We start from the raw sequence: 25109 nt of genomic DNA on the forward strand, positions 1-25109 counted from the left end.
TATTGACTGCAGCGTTAACAGATTCCTGCCTCTGGATGTTGTCACAACAGCTTTAAATAAACTTTCAGGCAAGTTGACAATTAGAGCATCTGAGCAGGGAACTGAGACTTCATGGTGTCTATAGCTCAGATTTTATGAAATGTTTTGTGCTTTATTTGCCCATGAATATGTAATAATTGCAACATGTAAAAATAACCTTCAGTATGAAAATGTGTTATTCACATTAATACACTAGAATACTAGAAAATGTCAAGCTTCAATTTAGTATTGAAAATACAACAGTATTTATGTAAACTTTTAAGATACTATTAACTATTATGTATATATTAATGAATACATACAAATATTTATACATGTGAAAAACAAACAAACAAACATGTGAATGATACACAACCACTTCAGAAGAAGGGAAGGGGAGAAGATAGAGGTGGGCTTTATATGTTATTGTAGGGGTCTGAATGTTTTAAAAGAGATACCTTAGGCCAAATATTAAAATCTATTAAAAATGGTAATTGCTTACTATATAACTTCCTGTACAAGTCTGTATGGTAGAAGTATTTTATAATTATATATGCACTTGTTCTAACTCTAAAACATCTGTTTCTTATATTCTTTTTTTTTTTTAAAGATTTTATTTATTTATTTGACAGAGAGACATAGCAAGAGCAGGAACACAAGCAGGGGGAGTGGGAGAGGGAGAAGCAGGCTTCCTGCCGAGCAGGGATCCCGATGTGGGGCTCGATCCCAGGACCCCGGGATCATGACCTGGGCTGAAGGCAGATGCTTAACAACTGAGACACCCAGGAGCCCCTGTTTCTTATATTCTTATAAATTAGGTAGACTAATTCAAATTTCCTCATCAGAGATTTAGAGGAAAATTAAAGCACACATTGATCACTTCTATCTTTTAGTTTGAATGTGTTCAGTATCATGTTGGAAAACCAGGCTGCAGAAACTACAAAGCTACTGTAGGAAACTCAAGATCCTCTCATAAGCTCTAGCTGGTGAGATTATAGCTATCCCCTTATTTTGAGATAATTCGCCAAGCAGCAGGTTATAAACCAAGACTGCTCAAAGGCAGCAAATGATGCTGAACCAAGAATTATCAAGGATTCTAGATAAGGTGAAGGGACGGCGGAAAAGAAAGCCAGAAACATGGCCACAGGAAAGAGCAATATGGTAGAGCAGACAGTGGATTCCAGAGAACTGTGATATGAGTGTAGAGCTGACCAGGAGAGCCCAAGGAGAACAACTGATGAACAGAATGTGACACATACACCTAGGGAACAGAGAAGGTAAACTATAAACTGGGGACAGAGGATGTAATAGAAAGACATGGATTCTGATATCATCTTATAAGAGTCAAATTATAGATAAGTTCCAACTCTGATTACAAAGTAGAAGCAAGAATCCAGTACAGATTTGTCAAATCCCAAATCTGCACTTCCTTCCTAAAATGGAAAATGGCAGGCAGAAGGTGGAGAAATTTGAAATGTGGAGTGAAAATCCTGGAGCTACTACAGTTGAGGTACTGCATATATTTTGGTCAGGCATTCAAATCTGGTGTTTGTCCAACATTGTAGGAAGTAGTGAAACAGCCTTCCAAGAAGAGTCAACACCTATAATTTAATAAAAGGTAAGATCTACATTTTATAAAGCTTATTTCCCTCTGGGCATCTAGTAAAGAAAGAGTAAACACCTTCAAGCAAAAATAAGTAATTTTATAACAACTATTAACAACTCACAAAACAAAGTTGAACCTATATTGTCATAAATATGAGTATAGCATAGATTTAAATCTTTACTTGCACAGAAATAGAGCTAAAAGATGTTTTAAAAATATTTATGAATTTAAATTCAAATGTGCCAAATGCAGCTTTTACAGATTCATAAATTTAGCCATTTCAAAAACTATGTGTAATAACATGGGAAAATATGTAATTTAATTTTAAAATTTGTATCCATGCTCACCAAAGACTAAACTATTGGAGAAAGACTCCTAAACTACCTTTAATTTACATCTATTCAAAGTGGTTTTGAGGCCTCCTTAAATTCTAGATTAACATAAAATGTTTACACATATTAAATGTTAGTTGCTAAATCTGCAAGAACTGCAAGAACTCAAGAATTACACTGGACAGGATTCAATAAACATGGTATTCCAGTAAATATAAAAATTAAATAATTTAAAAAATATTTACACATTAAAGGGTTTTTTAATCCCCTGTACTACATGTGTATTTTGTTTGTTTGCAAGTTATTCTGCTCTATTTTGTTAGGTTTTTCCATAGTGTCTCAGTGACCCCCACCTCCTACACTGGTGTTATTTATACAATTTAAAGAAAAAAAATATTTCATTAAGGATATGTCAAAGTAGAACAAATTACAATTTTAGAACTTTAGAATTGACAGAAGCCAATTAGATCTAAAATTTAGATAAATTGCTGTAGGTAAATTACTGCTGAGAAATAAGATGTAAGAGCTAAGTGACCTCCAAGAGTAAAACAGAATTTGCCCCTAAGTTTAACAGCAGACTAAGAAACTGTAGAAGTGTATGGCAACTACAATGAAAATGAGTTGCATATTGAGGTTTTGTAATAGAGAATAGGGCAGTCACTCAATAGCACTTCATGCAAATCTACTCTACATCTTGCGAGGCCCCGAGGACACTCAACATGAGAAATGGTGAAATTTACCTCCTATTCTAGGCAAGGTCCATTCCCACAAAGACACATATAACTCAGATTCAAATAATAAGGCCTTAGTTTGATAGGCTTCATCTTTAAGAAGTGTTTGTTTTTTGTTTTTTCCCACTCAAAGAAAGTATCAAAAGGTGAACTATCCCACAAAGGTGTTAACAGACAGTAAAAATACATGGCATTTCTACGTTTATTGAAGACAAAAGAAAGGGGAAGGAGGTAGTTTTTTAGCCCATCAAGAATAAAGATTGAGAAATGCTATACTAAAATGTAATGTAGAAGTTTTTTTAAATTGGGACACCTGAGTGACTCATTCCGTCAAGTGTTTGACTCTTGATTTCGCCTCAGGTCATGATCTCAGGGCCGGGAGATCGAGCCCAGATCAGTCTCCATGGTTAGTGCGGATGCATTGGGCTTAATGCAGAGTCTGCTTGGGATTCTCTCTCTCTCTCTGCCTCTCCCCCCGCCCCCAGCTGGTGCACTCTCTCTCTCTCACTCTAGTTAAATAAATAAATACACAAACAAATAAACAAAATCTTTTTTAAAAAGTTTTTTTTTAATTAAATTAGTGTCTGCCCACAAGAAAATTTTATAGTGGGTCTAAGCAAATCAGATGCAACCTTCCTGCCTCTTCTCTCCCTCTTACTGTAGGTATGTATGTGTTTGTATACTGGTCAGGAACTTATAACAATGACTATGGCCAGGAGAATTCTATATAACTTTATAACAGAAAACATTTAAATATTTTTCTCTTTACACTTAAAGAATGAGGTGGCTTTAGGGGCACCTGGGTGGCTCAGTCAGTTAAGTGTCTGACTCTTGGTTTCAGCAGGAGTCATGATCTTGGGATCCCGTGTGGGACTCTGCACTGGGCACAGAGTCTGCTTGTCCCTTTCCCACCCCACTCCCCTCCCCCATACTCTCCCATTGGTGCACGTGAGTGTGCACACGTGAGCCCTCTCTCTCTCCCTCTCTCTAATAAATATATAAAATCTTTATTTTTTTAAAGATTTTATTTATTTATTTTTGTGTGTGTGTGAGAGAGAGAGAGAGCACGAGCAGGGGGAATGGCAGAGGGAGAGAAAGAAGCAGGCTCCCCACTGAGCAGAGAGCCTGATGCAGGACTTGATCCCAGGACCCCGGGATCATGACCTGAGCTGAAGGCAGACGTTTAACTGACTGAGCTATCCAGGTGCCCCTAAATAAAATCTTTAAAAAAAAGAATGAGGTGGCTTTATACTATGTTCACAGAGTATGTGAAATAGTGTGAAATAACTCTGGATTCCCAGTTCCACCACCTGCTAGCCATGAAAGTTTGGGTAAGTTATATAACCTCCCTGGGACTCTTTTACCACATCAATAAAATAAGGATAGTAAAGAGATTACGTGAGATAATGAATATAAAGCCTTTAACACATTTCCTGGGCCATATGGCAAACACAAATAAATATTAGGAATTACTGTTATTATAATGATCAATAATGATCAGTTTGAAATAATATAATCTACTACAACAGTTAAATCACATCAAATTAAAGACAAAATTATAGATATTCCAGAAAAAATATTCATATAGCTAACATAAGTCATTATTCCACTTTTGCTTTGGTAAACAAAAAATACTAAAGACAACAGAGCAAACTTGCCAATAATATAAACTAGTCTGCAAAAGTCCTTAATAATTGTTACAAACAAATCACTGATGACTGTACTTTGAGGCTCTATGAACTGATTATGAGCACCAGTTTCACAAAGTGGTAAATGGGGTTTCAAGATACTGTGATAAGTTGTTTTGGTTTCATGTTCTGAAGACATAGTCATATGGAAAACATCAGGAAAAACACTTAGAGACACATGAATGTCAATTATTACACATATAACTCATGAATGTTGTTCAGTAAAAATGGAATTTCAGAGAACATAAAGGTTTTTCATTATTTCCTTTTTTTCTCAGAAGAGTTAACTAAAAGCAGTGTGGAATATAGCAGATGCATTTAACACAATTTTGTCTACGAAACCTGGAAGTCCTATATTCAGTTTGAATAAAATTTACCCTTCTTTCTTTCTTTCTTTCTTTCTTTCTTTTTTTTTTTTTTTTAGAAGGTTGGGGAGGGGCGGAGGGAGAAGCAGAGAGAGAATTCCAAGCAGGCTCCATGGCCAGTGCAGAGCCTCAGGGTTTTCATGATCTGAGCCGAAATCAAGAGTTGGATTCTTAACCGACTGAGCTACCCGGGCGTCCCAAACTTTGCTTTTCTTAATCAATTACTAGATTACATATTTTTTTGCTTCCCCAACAATGCCAAGTTTGGTGTATTCACCTACAAAATAGCCTCTATTAGTGTTTAATAAATGTTGATAAAATGAACTACAGATGACAACTACTCTTCATTTCTGTCTCCCTGTTGACATTTTCAAGATAGAATGAAATGCATTAAACAAAACAAATATGTTCTCCATTTCTGCAATGTTAATTAAGGAATAATTTTTGTAAGTAAAAGTATTGATTTTAAGTGAAAAGATAAATGTTTCAGAAACAAATGCTAACTTAAGTAATCATTGTCATCTATTAAGACAGAATAGATACTTTTATTATCTTTTCCCTTCCTTTCACCATGTTTAAGAATAACCAGTAATCTTTGAATGAATGGAAAATCATATGTATTTAAGCAAAAAAAAAAAAGTCTGGAACAATGCAAAGATAATGTCTCATTGTTTCTATTAATTAAATACTAATACCATGTGCATACTCTAATACAAGAAGGTGATAGTTTAGCCTACCTTTTCAATCCATCTTTTTAGAAGTAGAGTCATTTTCAGCAATATTACTCTTCTGCCTTACCCTTCTATGGGTAAAAATAGCTAACCTGAGATTGTTTTTTATAAAATAGCTAATCTGAGGTTACTATGACTCTGTGAACGCAGAGACAAAACCTCATGTGAGACCTTAGTTTCACCAGAATTGTGTTCAAATTCCTTTCACTGTGGCTATGTCAGATGATGACACAAATACAGTAGGTACGATCCAGGGTCACAAAACACTCACCACAGTTGGCCTCATCTGATGCGTCTGCACAGTCTGGATCCTCATCACAAACCCACAGCTTGGAAATGCAATGTTTAGTAGTTTTACATTGGAAATAGTCTGGAGAACAGCTGTTTTCAGCTTAAGAGGAAAACATCTATTAAAATGTAGCTTTGAACAAGAACAGACATTTTATCTAAAAAACAAGTAGAGAAACAACTGCTTAAGACAGTCAACTGGAAATGTATTATCTTTTAATTAATAAAGCTCTGAAGGTGAAGTGTTTTAACTTTCATTATCCATGATATATTCCAAATATTCTTTCTGGTAGAAATAAATAAAACCTATTTCTTTGATAAAAATCAGAGTTCTCAAAACAAGCCCACCTTGATTAGCTATATTTCAAAATTAATTTTAAAAATAAAGAATTAAGAGCCTTTCAGAATAATTTTACCAGACAAATAAATGGAAGAATTTATACATATGCATTTCTATAAATAGAAAAAGAATAAAATCAGAAGATATTGGTGAATAAGGAAATAAAAACCATCAAACTCCTCAAAATCTCTAGTTGTGTTGGGTTTTTGAGGGAAGAGGCGAACATGGGAATTAGAGTGTAAACTGCATCACAAATCCTAGTCAGTTTAATGGATCAGCTCCTAGAATGACTAACCATAAAGAACTGGTAGTGACTTTGTTCCGAATGCACCATCTTAATCAAATTGCTGGGTGACTGCTCATTATTTACTGATAAAAGTTTTAGGGGAATAAAATAAAACTCCAGCAAGACAGAAACATTGACAGCGGTTCTGTTGAAACCCTGAAACTTGACAAGTACTTTATTGTTCTGATTCTGTGTGTGTGTGTATGTGTGTGTGCATGTCTGTCTGCCCCTGTGCATATATGTATACGACGGAAATTGTTTTGCTTTCCATTTAATCTAGTTTGATTTTTGGTGGGGGATATGAATAAGAGGTGAAAAGAGTAGAAGATATTTTACTGTTGTTCTTTGAAGTAGCTTGCAAAGATACATTACATAGAGTATTATCTACAGTTTTTAACAAATTATTTTGTAGATTCTTTTGCTCAGATTTTCTCATCATATATTCAACATGTATTTTATGGGGGAAAAACAATCTAATTAATGGAATTGATTTCAAGTAACTGATTAATCAATAGAAGAAAATTACCTGTAGCTGCTTAATATGGGCAAAAAGAATCAATTTACGAATAAAACACCATAGTCACCTGTAATGTTGATTTTGCTGCTTCCATTAAGGATGATGTGAATGAATGCATGTTGTTTCATGCTTGCCGTAACCTCCAGGTAGCTATTTAAGTAAAGACCACCCATGTTTTAATTTTCTCTATATCCTTTATAGAGAGCTTCTTAAGTAACCCATCCCCAAAGGTACTGATTTGGAAGTATATGCCCATAATTGCTGTTATGTTTTTCTACACTGTGTGGATGTATGGTACACAATAAAAAATTTTAGACCAATGTCAGTTGAGACTCGAGTAAGACAAGACGGAACATTCTGAGGTGACTTACGACAGTCCCTTTCATCTTCCTCATCCCCACAGTCGTCTTGTCCATTACACCTGAGGTTTACTGGGATACATTTTTGGTTCTTTGTACACTTGAACTGACCCGACAGGCAGACATGTGTGTCTAAAAGAGAGAAAGAAGCTGAAACTGTGTCTGCATTTAAATCAGCGCAGACAAAATCAGGTAAGAATTAGATTTCTGTTCCTCGGTTAAGAATTTAATCACCTACCACAGTTGAGTTCATCAGAATTGTCTCCACAGTCATTCTCTCCATCACAGATGAAAGCAGGCAGAGCACAGAGTCCAGTGCCACACTGAAACCGGCCTGGCTGACATTTAAATTCAGCTATGGGAGAAAACAGACTGGTATCATGGAACGCCAAGCTTCACTCATGACCTCTTAAATAGAGCTTTCCTGACATTACAGATATTTATCATTTCATTATATTAAACATACCCTAGAGCACAGCGTGAATGTCCTACACATAGATAGCTATTGGGTTCAGATATATGGTACGACCAGACTATGAGCAACTCAGATGCCCTCCAGATTACAATTCACAAATTGACAGTAAGAAATCCCAGATGATAATGCATTTTGCCATATTTTTTAGTTTATATATGAAATGATAAGAATAATCATCATAATAAAGTAGGATCTATTGAATATCTACTCTGTATCAGACACTGGGTGAGACCCTTTCACATAGAGCTACTAATTGAATCTCATCATAACCTTCTCACCTCAATATCACCATGACCATTTTATAAATGAGGAAAGTAGGTCTCATGGATATTAATAACTCACCCAAGTGTGTTACAAGTTTCAAGTGCCAGATATGGAAATTAGATCTAGATCTGACTCTGAGTCTTCTCACAAACCATGTTGCTTGTAATTAAACACTTACCTTTTGAATGATGATCCTAATGTATGTAGTTCTGATAAGTTAACCAAATATTAATAAGTGATATTTTAAACTTTCTTTGGGAAATTAATTATGCTTTTATATTTATAATATTAAGTAAAAATTTCCTTAACATTAAAAAAATAACTCAATATACACTCGACTTCCATATAAGTGAGTTCTAAAATGTTGAAAGTCATTTAACTTCAATCTATAACATTTCTTAATCACACTAAGTGTTGAAACTGTGTGATACTTAATTTCTCATATTCTAAACATGTGCATTTCCTCTATTTCCTTTTGCTTCATATATGATTTTCTTGAATGCTCCTTTGCTACCAAAACAACCTTCCCATAAGATGAGTTCTAACTATCAGAGGAGTTTCAATGCCTGGAAAATAGATGGGAAGCCTATCTGACCTTTAAATGTGTCTCTAAGATGATCCTTAGTGTACTAAAGCATCATAGAAAATGCAATCAAAAACTTAGGGTGCCAGAGAATTCATGATGCATCACTCTTAACCACATGCATTTAAATAACATTATTGAAGTTTGCAAGTTATGTGAAACAGGATTTAAGCTTTCTTGTCTTTTCAGATGAAATTATAAGTATTGTCAGTAACCTAGTACCTGCAAATTTTGAAGATACAGCTACTCAAAAATGAATTCTAAACACTCCACAGACTCATGTACATCACTTTCCACCTCACCATAACTCTCAAAATAAAGCTTCATGCCAACAGATGTTCAGTGCTGTTAACCCGTCAACTCCAACTAAAAGATCATTTACTAAAAGATCACAGAGATAATGTCACCAATAAAAACATGTAGTATTGGTATTTAAGCAGGATAAGGATGACACAGAGACTCTTAGACACCAGATATCTCTTTGCTTCCCCTCAAAAGACTTTAAAGTTATATTTGTTCACCATATATTTTGAAAGTGTGTAAATATGGGGGGGGGAGGAGTAAGATGGTGGAGGAGTAGGAGACCTAAATTTCGTCTGGTCCCAGGAATTCAGCTGGATAGGGATCAAACCATTCTGAACACCTACAAACTCAACAGGAGATCGAAGAAAAGAATAGCAGCAACTCTCTGAACAGAAAAGCGACCACTTTCTGGAAGGTAGGACGTGCGGAGAAGCGAATCTGAGGTGATATTCGGGAAGATAGATGGCGGGGGAGGGGCCTCCGTCAGCCACTACTGGCAAGTGATAGAGCAGCAGAGCACAAAATCGGAAATTTTAGAAGTCCGCACCTCTGATAGACGTCACTCCAGTGGCTAAAGGGGGGGTGGAACACTCGCTGGGACAGTGTGGTCTCAGGACCATCAGGGTCACAGAAAGACTGGGGGTGCCTGAGTGCGGCAGAGCTCCCAGGTATCAGAGCAGACAAGTCGGCTGCAGAGACGGAGCCAGAGCGGGCTCTCAGCTCCAGGTTGCCATAGACCATGATCCGCGGCACAGTCGGGCCACCGCTCCTCCAGCAGGGACCCAACAAGTGGCAGATCCGGGGAGACTCCCCTTCTTCCCCTGGGAGGAGAGGTGCAGGAGCGCACTGCAGGAATCTGCTGGGTTTGGAGACTCCACACAGGGTCATGTGCCAGAGCTAGAAATGCTCGGTCACAGGCCGGGTGAGCAGGGAGTGCGGCCGGAGACCAGGGAGACCGGAGTGATTGACTGCTTTTCTCTGGGAGCTCACTGAGGAGTGGGGCCCCGAGTTCCCGGCTCCTGGGGGCCGAGATTGGGAGGCCGCCATTTTTACTCTCGTTCTCCAAAGCTGTGCCAAGGGCTTGTAGGGAACAAAAGCTCCCTAGAGCAAACCCAAGCAGATTACTTAGCCTGGCCCCTGGAAGGGCGGGGCAATTCCACCTCCCACAAAGACATCTGAGAATCACTGCAACAGGCCCCTCCCCGAGAAGATCAGCAAGAACAGTCAGCCAAGACCAAGTTTAACCATCAATGACAATGGCAGAACGCCAGCACTAGGGGAATACAGCACATAGAATTCATGGCATTTTTTCCCCCTGATTCTTTAGTCTTTCAAGGTTAATTTTTTTAATTTTCTTTTTTTTTAATTTTTCTTTTTCCCTTTTTCAACCAACATCTTATCCATCCCTTTTTTTAAAATCTTTTTTATTTTTCATTTTTAGAGTCATATTCATTCCCTTCAGAGTAGTTAACCTTATTTTTGGTATATATATAAATTGTTCTCTCTTTAAAATTTTGGGATACAGTTTCTACTAACAGACCAAAATATACCCTAAATCTCTAGTGTATGGCTTCGTTCTAGTTTCCTGCCTGATCACATTCTCTCCCTTTTCTTCTTTTTTTTTTTTATTTTCTCTTATTTCGTTTTTCAACCAACTTCATATCTTATCAATTCCTTTTATAAAATCTTTTATAATTTTCATCTTTACAGTCATATTCCATCCCTTCACAGTATTTACCCTTATTTTTGTACATATATAAGCTTTTCTTTCTTTAAAATTTGGAAGGCAGTTTCTTCTAACAGACCAAAATACGCCCAAAATCTAGTGTGTGGCACTGATCTATTCACCAACCTGATCATATTTGATCATATTCTTTTTTTTAAATCTTTTTCTCTTTCTTTTTTTTCTTTCTTCTTTCCTTCCCTTTCTTTTTCCCCGATATCAGGTCTCTTCTGATTTGTTTAGTGTATCTTTTACGGGGACATTGTTACCCTGTTAGCATTTTGTTCTCTCATTCATCTATTGTCCTCTGGACAAAATGACAAGACAGAAAAAATCACCTCAGAAAAAAAGAAGAGGCAGTACTGACTGCCAGGGACCTAATCAATATAGACATTAGTAAGATGTTGGAACTAGAGCTCAGAATGATGATTTTAAAGATACTAGCTGGGCTTGAAAAAAGCATGGAATATATTAGAGAAACCCTTTCTGGGGAAATAAAAGAACTAAAATCTAACCAAGTCAAAATCAAAAAGGTTATTAATGAGGTACACTCAAAAATGGAGGCTCTAACTGCTAGGATAAATGAGGCAGAAGAGAGAATCAGTGATATAGAAACCCAAATGATGGAAAATAAAGAAGCTGAGAAAAAGAGAGACAAACAACTACTGGATCATGAGGGAAGAATTCCAGAGATAACTGATACCATAAGAAGAAAGAATATTAGAATAATTGGGATCCCAGAAGAAGAAGAAAGAGAGAGAGGGGTAGAAGGTATATTGGAGTAAATTATAGCAGAGAACTTCCCTAATTTAGGGAAGGAAACAGCCATCAAAATCCAGGAGGCACAGAGAAACCCCCTCAAAATCAATACAAATAGGTCAACACCTCGACATCTAATAGTAAAACTTACGAGACTCAGAGACACAGAGAAAATCCTGAAAGCAGCTCGGGAGAAGGGATCTGTAACCTACAATGATAGAAACATTAGATTGGCAACAGACCTATCCACAGAGACCTGGCAGGCCTGAAAGGACTGCATGATATATTCAGAGCACTAAATGAGAAAAATGTGCAGCCAAGAATACTATACCCAACTAGGCTGTCATTGAATATAGAAGGAGAAATAAAAAGCTTCCAGGACAAACAAAAACTAAAGGAATTTGCAAACACAAAACCAGCCCTACAAGAAATATTGAAAGGGGCCCTCTAAGCAAAGAGACAGCCTAAAAGTAACATAGACCAGAAAGGAACACAGATAATATACAGTAACAGTCACCTTACAGGCAATACAATGGCACTAAATTCCTATCTTTCAATAGTTACCCTGAATGTAAATGGGCTCAATGCTCCAATCAAAAGACATAGGCTATCAGATTGGATAAAAAATCAAGACCCATCGATATGCTGTCTGCAAGAGATTCATTTTAGACCCAAAGACACCCCCAGATTGAAAGTGAGGGGGTGGAAAACCATTTACCATGCTAATGGACACCGAAAGAAAGCTGGGGTCGCAATCCTTATGTCAGACAAATTAGATTTTAAACCAAAGACTATAATAAGAGATGAGGAAGGACACTATATCCTAATAAGGGTCTATCCAACAAGAAGATATAACAATTGTAAATATCTATGCCCCTAACATGGGAGCAGCCAGTCACATAAGCCAATTAATAACAAAAGCAAAGAAACACATTGACAACAATACAATAATAGTGGGGGACTTTAACACCCCCCCTCACTGAAATGGACAGATCATCTAAGCAAAAGATCAACAAGGAAATAAAGACTTTAAATGACACACCGGACCAAATGGACTTCACAGATATATTCAGAATATTCCATCCCAAAGCAACAGAATACACATTCTTCTCTAGTGCCCATGGAACATTCTCCAGAATAGATCACATCCTAGGTCACAAATCAGGTCTCAACCAGTACCAAAAGATTGGGATCATTCCCTGCCTATTTTCAGACCACAGTGCTTTGAAAATAGAACTCAATCACAAGAGGAAATTCAGAAAGAACTCAAATACATGGAGGCTAAAGAGCATCCTACTAAAGAATGAATGGATCAACCAGGAAATTAAAGAAGAATTTAAAAAATTCATGGAAACCAATGAAAATGAAAACACAACTGTTCAAAATCTTTGGGATGCAGCAAAGGCAGTCCCAAGAGGAAAGTATATAGCAATACAAGCCTTTCTCAAGAAACAAGAAAGGTCTCAAATACACAACCTAACCCTACACTGAAGGAGCTGGAGAAAGAACAGCAAATAAAGTGTAAACCCAGCAGGAGAAGAGAAATAATAAAGATCAGAGTAGAAATCAATGAAATAGAAACCAAAAGAACAGTGGAACAGATCAACGAAACTAGGAGCTGGTTCTTTGAAAGAATTAACAAGATTGATAAACCCCTGGCCAGACTTATCAAAAAGAAAAGAGAAATGACCCAAATAAATAAAATCATGAATGAAAGAGGAGAGATCACAACCAACACCAAAGAAATACAAACAATTATAAGAACATATTATGAGCAACTCTATGCCAGCAAATTCGATAACCTGGAAGAAATGGATGCATTCCTAGAGATGTATCAACTACCAAAACTGAACCAGGAAGAAATAGAAAACCTGAACAGACCTATAACCACTAAGGAAATTGAAGCAGTCATCAAAAATCTCCCAACAAACAAGAGCCCAGGGCCAGATGGCTTCCCAGGGGAATTCTACCAAACATTTCAAGAAGAATTAATACCTATTCTTCTGAAACTGTTCCAAAAAATAGAAATGGAAGGAAAACTTCCAAACTCATTTTATGAGGCCACCATTACCTTGATCCCCAAACCAGACAAAGACCCCATCAAAAGGGAGAATTACAGACCAATATCCCTGATGAACATGGATGCAAAAATTCTCACCAAAATACTAGCCAATAGGATCCAACAGTACATTAAAAGGATTATTCACCACGACCAAGTGGGATTTATCCCTGGGCTGCAAGGTTGGTTCAACATCCGCAAATCAATCACTGTGATGCAATACATTAATAAAAGAAAGAACAAGAACCATATGATCCTCTCAATAGATGCAGAAAAAGCATTTGACAAAGGACAGCATCCTTTCTTGATCAAAACTCTTCAGAGTATAGGCATAGAGGGTACATACCTCAATATCATAAAAGCCATCTATGAAAAACCTACAGTGAATATCATTCTCAATGGGGAAAAACTGAGAGCTTTCCCCCTAAGGTCAGGAACATGGCAGGGATGTCCACTATCACCACTGCTATTCAACATAGTATTAGAAGTCCTAGCCACCGCAATCAGACAACAAAAAGAAATAAAAGGCATCCAATTCGGCCAAGAAGAAATCAACTCGCACTCTTTGCAGATGATATGATACTTTATGTGGAAAACCCAGAAGACTCCACCCCAAAACTGCTAGAACTCATACAGGAATTCAGTAAAGTGGCAGGATAGAAAATCAATGCACAGAAATCAGTGGCATTCCTATACACCAAAACAAGACAGAAGAAAGAGAAAATAAGGAGTTGATCCCATTTACAATTGCACCCAAAACCATGAGATACTTAGGAATAAATCTAACCAAAGAGGCAAAGAATCTGTACTCAGAAAACTATAAAATACTCATGAAAGAAATGGAGGAAGATGCAAAGAAATGGAAAAACGTTCCATGCTCATGGATTGGAAGAACAAATATTGTGAAGATGTCAATGCTACCTAGAGCAATGTACACATTCAGTGCAATCCCTATCAAAATACCATCCACTTTTTTCAAAGAAATGGAACAAATAATCCTAAAATTTGTATGGAACCAGAAAAGACCCCGAATAGCCAGAGGAATGCTGAAAAAGAAAAGCAAAGCTGGAGCATCACAATTCCAGACTTCAAGCTCTATTACACAGCTGTCATCATCAAGACAGTATGGTACTGGCACAAAAACAGACACATAGCTCAATGGAACAGAATAGAGAGCCCAGAAATGGATCCTCAACTCTATGGTCAACTCATCTTCGACAAAGCAGGAAAGAATGTCCTTTGGAAAAAAGAGAGTCTCTTCAACAAATGGTGTTGGGAAAATTGGATAGCCACATACAGAAGAATGAAACTGGACCATTTCCTTACACCACACACAAAAATAGACTCCAAATGGTTGAAAGACCTCAATGTGAGACAGGAGTCCATCAAAATCCTAAAGGAGAACACAGGCAGCAACCTCTTCGACCTCAGCCACAGCAACTTCTTCCTAGACACATCGCCAAAGGCAAGGGAAGCAAGGGCAAAAATGAACTCTTGGGACTTCATCAAGATAAAAAGCTTTTGCACAGCAAAAGAAACAGTCAACAAAACCAAAAGACAACTGACAGAATGGGAGAAGATGTTTGCAAATGACATATCAGATAACGTGCTAGTACCCAAAATCTATAAAGAACTTATCAAACTCAACACCCAAAGAACAAAGGATCCAGTCAAGAAATGGGCAGAAGACATGAACAGATATTTTTCCAAAGAAGACATCCAAATGGCCAACAGACACATGAAAAAGTGCTCAACATCGCTCGGCATCAGGGAAATCCAAATCAAAACCTCAATGAGATACCACCTCACACCAGTCAGAATGGCTAAAATTAACAAGTCAGGAAACGACAGATGTTGGTGGGGATGCAGAGAAAGGGGAACCTTCCTACACTGTTGGTGGGAATGCAAGCTGGTGCAGCCACTCTGGAAAACAGTATGGAGGTTCCTTAAAAAGTTGAAAATAGAGCTACCTTATGCCCGCAATTGCACTACTGTGTATTTACCCCAAAGATACAAATGTAGGGATCCGAAGTGGTACGTGCACCCCGATGTTTATAGCAGCAATTTCCACAATAGCCTAACTATGTAAAGAGCCAAGATGTCCATTGACAGATGAATGGATAAAGAAGAGGTGATATATATATATATATATATATATATATATATATACACACACACACACACACACACACAATGGAATATTATGCAGCCATCAAAAGGAATGAAATATTGCCATTTGCAATGATGTGGATGGAACTGGAGGGTATTATGCTAAGCGAAATAAGTCAATCAGAGAAAGACATGTATCATATGACCTCACTGATATGAGGAATTCTTAATCTCAGGAAAGAAACTGAGATTTGCTGGAGTGGTGGGAAGTGGGAGGGAATGGGTGGCTCGGTGATAGACACTGGCAAGGGTACGTGTTATGGTGATTGCTATGAATTGTGTAAGACTGTTGAATCACAGACCTGTACCTCTGAAACAAACAATATATTATATGTTAAAAAAAAAGAAGAAGATAACAGGAAGGGAAGAATGAAGGGGGGGAGATCGAAGGGGGAGATGAACCATGAGAGACTATGGACTCAAACAAACTGAGGGTTCTAGAGGGGAGGGGGGGTGGGAGGATGGGTTAACCTGGTGATGTGTATTAAAGTGGGCACATTCTGCATGGAGCACTGTGTGTTATACACAAACAATGAATCATGGAACAGTACATCAAAAATTAATGATGTAATGTATGGTGATTAACATAATAAAAAATAATAAAAAAAGTGTGTAAATATGAAAAACTTATTATAGTAAATCTTTGGTTAATTTTTTATATCAGTACGGTTACAGCATGATAGTCTAGTCAAGATTAAAGTTAGAACTCAGGAGCCTCAAATAGTTTAGAGGGGAAAGAATTGGAACCACTGACCGTGTCTGTAGGTCATTATGGCGGTTTTTCCACAGAGAACACTTTAGTGAATCTGGGCGGGAAAAGTCATCTTTTTTTTTTAATATTTTATTTATTTATTTCAGAGAGAGCGAGCGAGCAAACAGCACAAGCAGGGTGAAGGGCAGAGGGAGAAGCAGACACCCGCTGAGCAGGGAGCTCTATGTGGGACTTGATCTCGGGGCTCTGGGATCATGACCTGAGCTGAAGGCAGACGCTTAACCGACTGCGCCACCCAGGCACCCCTAGGAAAAGTCATTTTAATATGAGGACTCATTTAACATATTCATTCTTCTTTATTTCTATAAATTACAAAATATGTTGTATATATTTTATTTATTATATTGTTGAAAGTTTACTTTATTGCAGGGAAATCAATATCTTTCTTTTAATGAGAAAATCTCAGTTGGTCACCAATATAATTTCCTGTTCCTTTGATAGTCCCTTTAATTCAAATAGAATTCAGGCATAACAGATAATACTTCATACAAAAACTACTTATATATATTGTCTATCACAGTGAAAACAAAAACTGTATTAAAAAATCAAAGATCAATGGACCTTTCAAGAACATAAAAAGAATATTAGAAAAGCAATGACTTCTCTCTTTTTTTTTCCTTTTCCTTGAATATATTATTAGCTGCTTTCAAAGATATAAATGAACGATGTGAAACAACTTCAAATGTTTTATACACTTGATAGTGACCAGAGAGATGGAATACAACTCATTTAAGTAACTATCTAGAGACCCTAAGTTTAGAACAGCTTTGTAATTATGTGGCGGAAAGTTCTACAGCAGAAAGTAACTACCTTTTTACTTAGTATACTGTCTTTCTTTAGTGTAAGCCTAAGGATCTTGAACTCAATTGTTAAGGCCAAATCATGGCAACTATCCACTGAGATTTGAGGGAATTATCATGACTGACTATAAGCATCTTCAACTTGACAGGACAGTATTGAAGTGACCCATGGAGTGAACTATAAAAGACTATCAAGAAATAGTTTACTGATTGCCCATTACAACCAAAGTTACCAAAGATAGCTAAATGTATATACACATATATGTACATACGCATACACATGTTTATACACATATGTACATACACATATGCCATATATGTACATATATACATGTATATTCCTATATGGATATACATACCTATATGTATGTATGTATATATGTATGTATATATGTATGTATCTGGCACCTAACCATGACAATCACAGTTTGAGTCCAAGTATAATTGGTAGTCATTTTAAGGCAATATCTAAAAGCATACTAAATGATTAGTAGAACAAACTAATGATTTATACTGGAAAAATCTCACTTTTAAGGAAAGTTCAGTATTATAATACTGACAAAGATTAATCCCTTACAGGTAAGATTTTAGTTATTGATTGACATTCTGCAAACCTGCCCACTTTTGCTTTTAATTTGGTGATATATCCAGGCAAAATCATGCTGATTGTTATTTATACTGATCATTATATGAGGAGTGTAATTTTTCTGCAAGTAAGAAAATTTAAAACAAAACACTAACACAAATTGCTGATAATGTCATTCTAAATGTAACAGTCAATAGAGACATACTCAAGACAATGTAACAATTTTTGTTGTATTTTTAAAGATTTTGTAAAAGTATCAGAATGTAATCCTTAAGGTCTCACTTCAGCTTTCAAGGTCTGGGATTTAAGGAGCTCTAAATTCTAAATCCCCACATTCACCAATGTACTCACGACAGTCATCAGGTTCGTCAGATCCATCGCCACAGTCATCCACAGTGTCACATTTCCACCAGAATGGAATACATTTATCAGTTTTGCATCGAAACTTAAAAAAAAAGAAAGAAAAAAGGGTTGAAGAACCTACCCCAGTATTAAATGGATATTTAAGAACTCACCAGGGCAGAGCAGCCTAGCCTACTCTCTTGCTGCAAATGTGAACTGTGGTGGTCTTAGAGCATTCCACAATAGGGAATAAATGCACAACAAGCAGCAAAATGATCTGCCAGGAAAGCACATTGTTCAGGAAAACCTCCTGGGATTTCTGGAGCACAGACAAGCTTACCCATTTACATATGATCCGTGGCTGCTTTCGCACCACAACAACAGAGTTATGTAGTTGCTATAGAGACCATGTGGCCAGCAAATTTAAAATATTTATTATCTGAGCCTTTACAGAACGCTTGCCAAATGCTGAATAGGGCTAAAAAAAATCACCAGAAATATCAGGAAAAGGTATCCTGAATTCACTGAAAAGTTGAATTAAGTTAATTGAATTGCATTTCCTTAGGAATCTTAGACAATTTGATGAATGTCTCTCTATCTGTATTCCTTAGCCACCAAATGAGGAGTTAAAGGTAATCTGGATGATCCTTTCTGGCACTGTCATGCTGTTATTCCATGGAACTTTCTGAACATACTGCCTTTAGCCATAATGAATATCTGCCCAAATAAATTTTAAGAATATTTCTTTAAAGCAGTTAAAACAAGTACAGTGATTTTTAGTTTTCAGAATTCCTAATAAATATACATGATCTCCTAGGATAAATAAGATAAGTGTCATAACTAGAAAACAGGTACAAAAATTGCACTAGATAGTTAAACAGGCAAGGAAGACTTTATTTAAAACTATCGCAATAGGGGAGAAAGAGCAAACAACTCCACTGAAACAAAAGGCAGGGGGTGGGTTTAAGCTCAGGGGTAAACTAATGGAAAAGTATGGAGGATGTTGGTCAGCATGATTGGGCTGTCTGTATTTGCTAGGTGGTACTTATCAAAGCTGGGCTCCTACCTTCCCATAGAGACTGAGACAGGCCTGGACTATCTTTCTTGATGATTAAATCTCTAGGGGATGGTTCCTAGTCCTTGAGGAAGACATTCCTAGGCTGTAAAACTGGTAAGAGGCTGGGAGAAAATTTACATCTCAAAGCGGCAGAGAAATAATTCACAATTGCAAGTTTTCTAAAGTAAGTGTTCTAAGAAAAGGAACTCAGGGGCCTACAGCCAGGAAGAAACTGTCTAAAGTTTAGTCAAGCTGAAGAATGTCAACGCTATCTTGGTCAATGACTTACCACCTTATGCTACATCCTCCCCTATAAGGCCCGGCAAAGAACCTAGCAAATAATAGGTATCTCTAATTTAAAATGAACATTTGCATATCAAAAAAAGGTAAAAAAATAAGGCTGCGACAGATTTTTTGCTGAATATTATTTTTTTGAATATTACATATTTTTAGATAAAACACTAAAGAAAACTACTGTAATAAAACTCATTCTTAAGATTATCAAAACTATTCACTGACATATTTACTAGTGTGTTTTTTTTCAAAGATTTATTTATTTATTTGAGAGAGAGAGAGAGAGCACACACGCAAGCTGGGGTAGGGGTAGTGGGAGAAAAAGAGAGGCAGAGAAGCAGACTCCCTGCTGAGTGGAGAGCCCAACATGGGGCTCAATCCCAGGACCCCGATATCATGACCTGAGCCTAAACCAAGAGTCAGAAGTCTAACCAACTGGCACCTAGGCACCCCTATTAATGTGTTTTATTTGTTCTATCAGTCTTTCCATTTAAAATAGTTAAAAATTATAAGAAAAAAAATTCTATTACTTACAGAAGTAGGAAGTTTTTTAACTCCTTTCTTTTGAAATAAACCATCAAATGGAAGATTAATAACAGAAAAACTAGTTGAATATGTTATATGGTAGTATTTACATATAAACTATTTAGCACACATGCAACATGTTGCTAGAAAAATATTTCAGGTTATTATTGGATTTTTTATAAGAAAGGTGATCTGAATTCAAATTCTTCTCCTGAAACAGAGCACAGAAATATTGTTCCTACTAAACTTCACAATTGGCCAAATGTACAGAGACCAAGAAAACTCAGTAAATTTATTCCCTAGTGATCTCGGACCACAAAATAACCCCTTTCAGTTTTAAGCTTATTCTCATAAATAAAAGAAACTAAAGAAAATCACACTTTACATAGAGAGAGTATATTACATCTAAAATAGTTGCCATTAAAAATTTACTTTAAAATATTAAAACCAAGCAATAAAGTTTAGTAAGTTTCTTCTAGCACTACCAAATTGTTTTCTTCTTTATTTCAAACAGAAATTCAGTGAAAAGCATGTATCACAAAATTCATCTGGAACTGAAAATGTTTGATAATTTTCTAAAATTTATTAATTTTCTTTTTGAAATGTTCCTGTTGTAATTCCCATGGGAGTGACCTGAAAGCAAGATGACATTTACTTAACATGCTATATGCCAGACAGAAAATACATAGAAAAATACATAGAAAAATATACTTAGGTTCAATTTTGTCTAATGAAATGGATTAGCAAGCTAAAGGTTTGTTCACTTAAAGTACTCTTACTTTCTTCAAGTAAGAGAAAATTGGAGCTTTTGCTGAACCTCTCTGGATACCATAAAGTTGATTCAAGGCAGAGCTACATTATTTTCTTAAAGAAGAATGTGATTTTTTTTTTTCCCAGTAGCAATATGGGAGGGAATAGATCACTGTGAATCCAGGGAAGATTTGACTGTTCAGCTGATTTTCCTGTACTTGCTTAGCCTGTGGTCATGTCTGTGGTGGTTTTATAAATGACCAAGGAAAAATATTACCTTTATGGATAGTGACTGTCTGGGGATATAAGGCTAACTCTGAAAGCAATTGCCTTGAACATTAAACATTTCCAGTCATTACAATATATCAAAGTACATTAACAAGAGAATTTCATATCTCCTGAGTATATTCAAAACCTTCCCAATCAAGATTTGAAAAATATCTAAAATACATATTTTAAAACTCACTACATATGCCTGATTTAAATAAACACCAACTGTTGGAATTATATATGACATGATGATTGTGCTTGCCATTTCATTTTTAATAAGACCATAAAAAAGTTTTGAGCTAAGAGATGGCCAGGGTAAAATATACTTATTACATTACTTTTTATGTTAATCAACATTTTATTCATTACTCTCAAAGGAAGATTTCTTCTATTTTGTGTCTGGGCTTCATTTTTTCATACTTAAATACAGTAACTTAAAAAAGATAAATGCTAAATATAAATATAAAACATTCTTCATGGTAAATGTTCTCCAAGACTAATATCTTCATAAAATAAATTGCAAACTGCAATTATCACCCACAAGAAGAAGCTATAAAGAAACTACTAAATACATGTCTATTAAAATGAATACAAGTATAAAATACAAATCCTGCACACACAAGTGAGGTTTACTTGCAATAGAAAAAGTCTCCATTTAAAAACTAAGTAAAGCTATTTTTTAATTTACTTTTTATTGGAATATAAAAATGATTTAAATTTAATATCTGAAGTGATAAGTGCTCTAATAACTGTATTTAATCTTGATTTTTACCAGATTTTCATGTTTATTTTCAATTCTAATAGAATTCTTACTGGTATGATTTGCCTATTTTATTTTTCTAAAAATCAATGCTAGTCAAGGGATATATCTTTGGTTGCGTTCATAAGATGTTAAAAAATAAAAAATCCTGTAGTAAGATAAATTTAAAAGGTAACATTTTTTATCAGAATGCTAAATGGTATGATTCTGAAATACTTGGATTATTTGCTTCATTTCAATTTCAAACCTCACTTAAAATTGTGTTTCTATGAACTGACTTTTCTCCAAGAAGTGTATAGTAGATAGTTTTTTCTCTCTCACTACATCAGGAAAAAAAAAAAATCATCAGTAAATGGCTGCATAAACCCTAAGACTTACTGGGATAACCACTGATGGATTGCATTAACTGTTCTTCATTAACTTTTTCGTAAAAATGAAACAAATGAACTGATATCTCTTTTCTTCAGGAAGTACTGCTGACAGCAAAGATAGCGGATCCACAATTTGTGTTGTTATTGTTAGTGTTCTGTCTCACTATTGTTGAATTTTTTAAATTAAAAAAAAACTTATGTAAAAACACTATTGGGGTATTTAAAAGTTATATCTATATATCTATATATATATGTATATTTTAAAGATTTTATTTATTTGACAGAGACACAGCGAGAGAGGGAACACAAGCAGGAGGAGTGGGAGAGGGAGAAGCAGGCTTCCCGCCAAGCAGGCAGCCCGATGCGGGGCTTGATCCCAGGACCCTGGGACCATGACCTGAGCCGAAGGCAGATGCTTAATCATATCATCAATGATACCAAATTAGGAGATAATTTAATTATATGAATAATATTTTTCTGGGTTGATTTAGGTATTCATTTAATTGATCTGATTTTTTTTGGCATTGAATAAACATAATTATAGGTTTTCTTATATAATAATTTGAAATATTTTATTCCCTTTATGATTACAGGAAGCCTGATGCTTTGAGATGTTCATCTGTGTGTCAAGCATCCTTTGGCTTTGCTCTGTTTCTGGTTGGCTACAGAGGCTCACCACACTGTAAGTGGCTTAGGCAGGCATCGTTGTTCCTACTAAGTCACCTAAGGCCACAGTGTTAGGCACCAACAGAGGGACTCTTGGACCCCACCCCGCACAGCCCTCTGCCAACAAGGGACTGAGGTTATTTCAGAATAACCTTGAGTTTTTTTTTTTTTAAAGATTTTATTTATTTAGTTGAGAGAGAGAGAAGGAGAGACAGTGAGAGAGTACAAGTGGGAAGGAGAGGGAGAAGCATGCTCCCAGCAGAGCAAGGAGCCCGATGTGGGGCTCGATCCCAGGACCCTGAGATCATGACCTGAGCCGAAGGCAGAAGCTTAACCGACTGAGCCACCCAGGTACCCCTAACCTCGACTTTAAGCTGGAAATTTGTCTAAACTAAATAGTACAAACAGGGATTATATTTTAAAAGTTTTAAGAACCTGGGATTTCTCCCTTAAATTTTCTCTCTAGGAATAATTAGGTTGTTTATTTTGCCTCTCACAGTGACTTAAATCTCTAGTTCTCTCAAGATAATGTATTTTGTCTACACAAATACTTAGGGGATTATAATTAAAACAATACACTTTTGGGGCGCCTGGGTGGCTCAGATGGTTAAGCGTCTGCCTTCGGCTCAGGTCATGATCTCAGGGTCCTGGGATCGAGTCCCGCATCGGGTTCCCTGCTCAGTGCAGAGCCTGCTTCTCCCTCTCCCTCTGCCACTCCCTCTGCTTGTGCTCTTCTGTCTATCTCTCTGTCAAATAAGTAAATAAAATCTTTAAACAAACAAACAAACAAACAAACAAACAATTCACTTTGTAAAGAAAGAAGAAATTGTGGCCTGTCCTTCCAATTACACATCAGAATCTCCTGATGGCAGCTCACACTAATTGCACACATGTCCTTAAGTGTGTTCTAGTCACACCCCAGGACAAGGGCAGTAACAACACTTACTATGTGCCAGAAACTTCTCCCATTTAATCTCCATAAGAGTGGCCTGGAAATATTAGTATTTCCATTTTAAAGATGAGAAAACTAAAGCATCATGAGAGTAAGTAAAAAACCCAGGATTATTCAGCCAATTTCAAGCAGAGTCAGGGTTACAGTCCCAGCGAATCTGGCTTCGGAGTCTGTGCCCTTAACTACTACACATACTGGCTACCTCAAAGCGGTTTGATGGTTGGCATTGTACAGTTCTTTAATGGTGATACTCATGGTGATAACTTGAGAAGCTGGGTGAGCTAGTATTAGCTTCTCCATTCTGAAAATAAGCACACCCAAAGAGGAATTCAGTGTTTTGCCAGGATGCCACTGCTAGAAGTGGAAAACCAGCAGATTCAAAACACAGACTTCTAAGAACAAATTTTAGCTATGTTCAAAACAAATCATAGTTTCCTTGACAATTTTATCTTACACAACAGAGTGACTCAAATATAAAAAAATCAAATCTTATAATGTCATATGACTATTATCCAAAATTTGAAAGTAGTAATATCAAGTCCATGTAACTTATCATTGAGTGCACATTTTAATATCTTTACTAGAAATAATTACATGTTGAAGAAAAAGAGGTTTTGGGAGGAAACTATTTAGATCATATAATTTTTCAATTAAAAAGTCTAGAAAATTACTTTTGTCCAATTCATCTTTTCCATTACCACTTGCTCTGAGGAATGGGAGAGGGGAAGAGATGGTGACACAGTAGATTATCTAGGAAGATTTGTTTATTTGTTTAAACTGTATATATCTTCATCTTCACCCTATGCCACAATCACCGTGGCTTCTTGAAATATATCAGATCTCTTCTGATGATTCTTCTAGGTCCATTCTTGATTTGAACCATTATTCTCTATGGAGCTGTGTAAAAATGGTTTTCAGGGTTGTTTTTGTTTCTCTTTTTGACCTCTATTTGTATCGCCTATTTCCTAAGGTCTCGTTCTCAGGATGCACATCAATTGCTTTTCCCTTACTCTATGACCCTTTATATGATGTATGGAATGGTCATCATGCTATGCTATGCTAAACAACAACAACAAAAAGTTTCAAAATGGCTTAAGCCAATAAATAAAATGCAGGCAAAATCTTTATAACAGCTTGATAATACATTTTATGAAATAATTTCAAGACCTCTACTCACCTGACTGGCTGTGCAGTTAGATAAGCAAGTCCTATTGTCGGCTGCAAGATAGAAGTTGGTGGGACATGCACAGGTATGAGTCTTTCCAGGGGCTAAAAGGCACAGATGACTGCAGCCGCCGTTATTTATCATACAGAGATGTTTGGAGACTACAGATGAGAAAGAAACAGCAAAACAGAGAAATCAAGGCC

The 25109-nt window shown here is 36.4% G+C and overlaps 1 protein-coding gene across 1 annotated transcript in view; it reads right to left on the bottom strand.

Annotated features, from left to right (window-relative positions):
- The window catches only part of LRP1B (LDL receptor related protein 1B), a 1499204-nt gene that overhangs the window by 186964 nt on the left and 1287131 nt on the right, over positions 1–25109 (bottom strand). The window contains exons 62-66 of the mRNA XM_044913608.1: positions 24919–25067; positions 18106–18199; positions 7500–7616; positions 7274–7393; positions 5743–5862 (exon numbers count right to left, since the gene is read on the bottom strand). Of these exons, the coding sequence (XP_044769543.1) occupies positions 5743–5862; positions 7274–7393; positions 7500–7616; positions 18106–18199; positions 24919–25067 (600 nt within the window). The remainder of the gene's footprint in view (positions 1–5742; positions 5863–7273; positions 7394–7499; positions 7617–18105; positions 18200–24918; positions 25068–25109) is intronic.

This window comes from Neomonachus schauinslandi, chromosome 3 (assembly GCF_002201575.2).
Source record: "Neomonachus schauinslandi chromosome 3, ASM220157v2, whole genome shotgun sequence".
In the NCBI taxonomy this organism is placed as follows: Eukaryota; Metazoa; Chordata; class Mammalia; order Carnivora; family Phocidae; genus Neomonachus; species Neomonachus schauinslandi.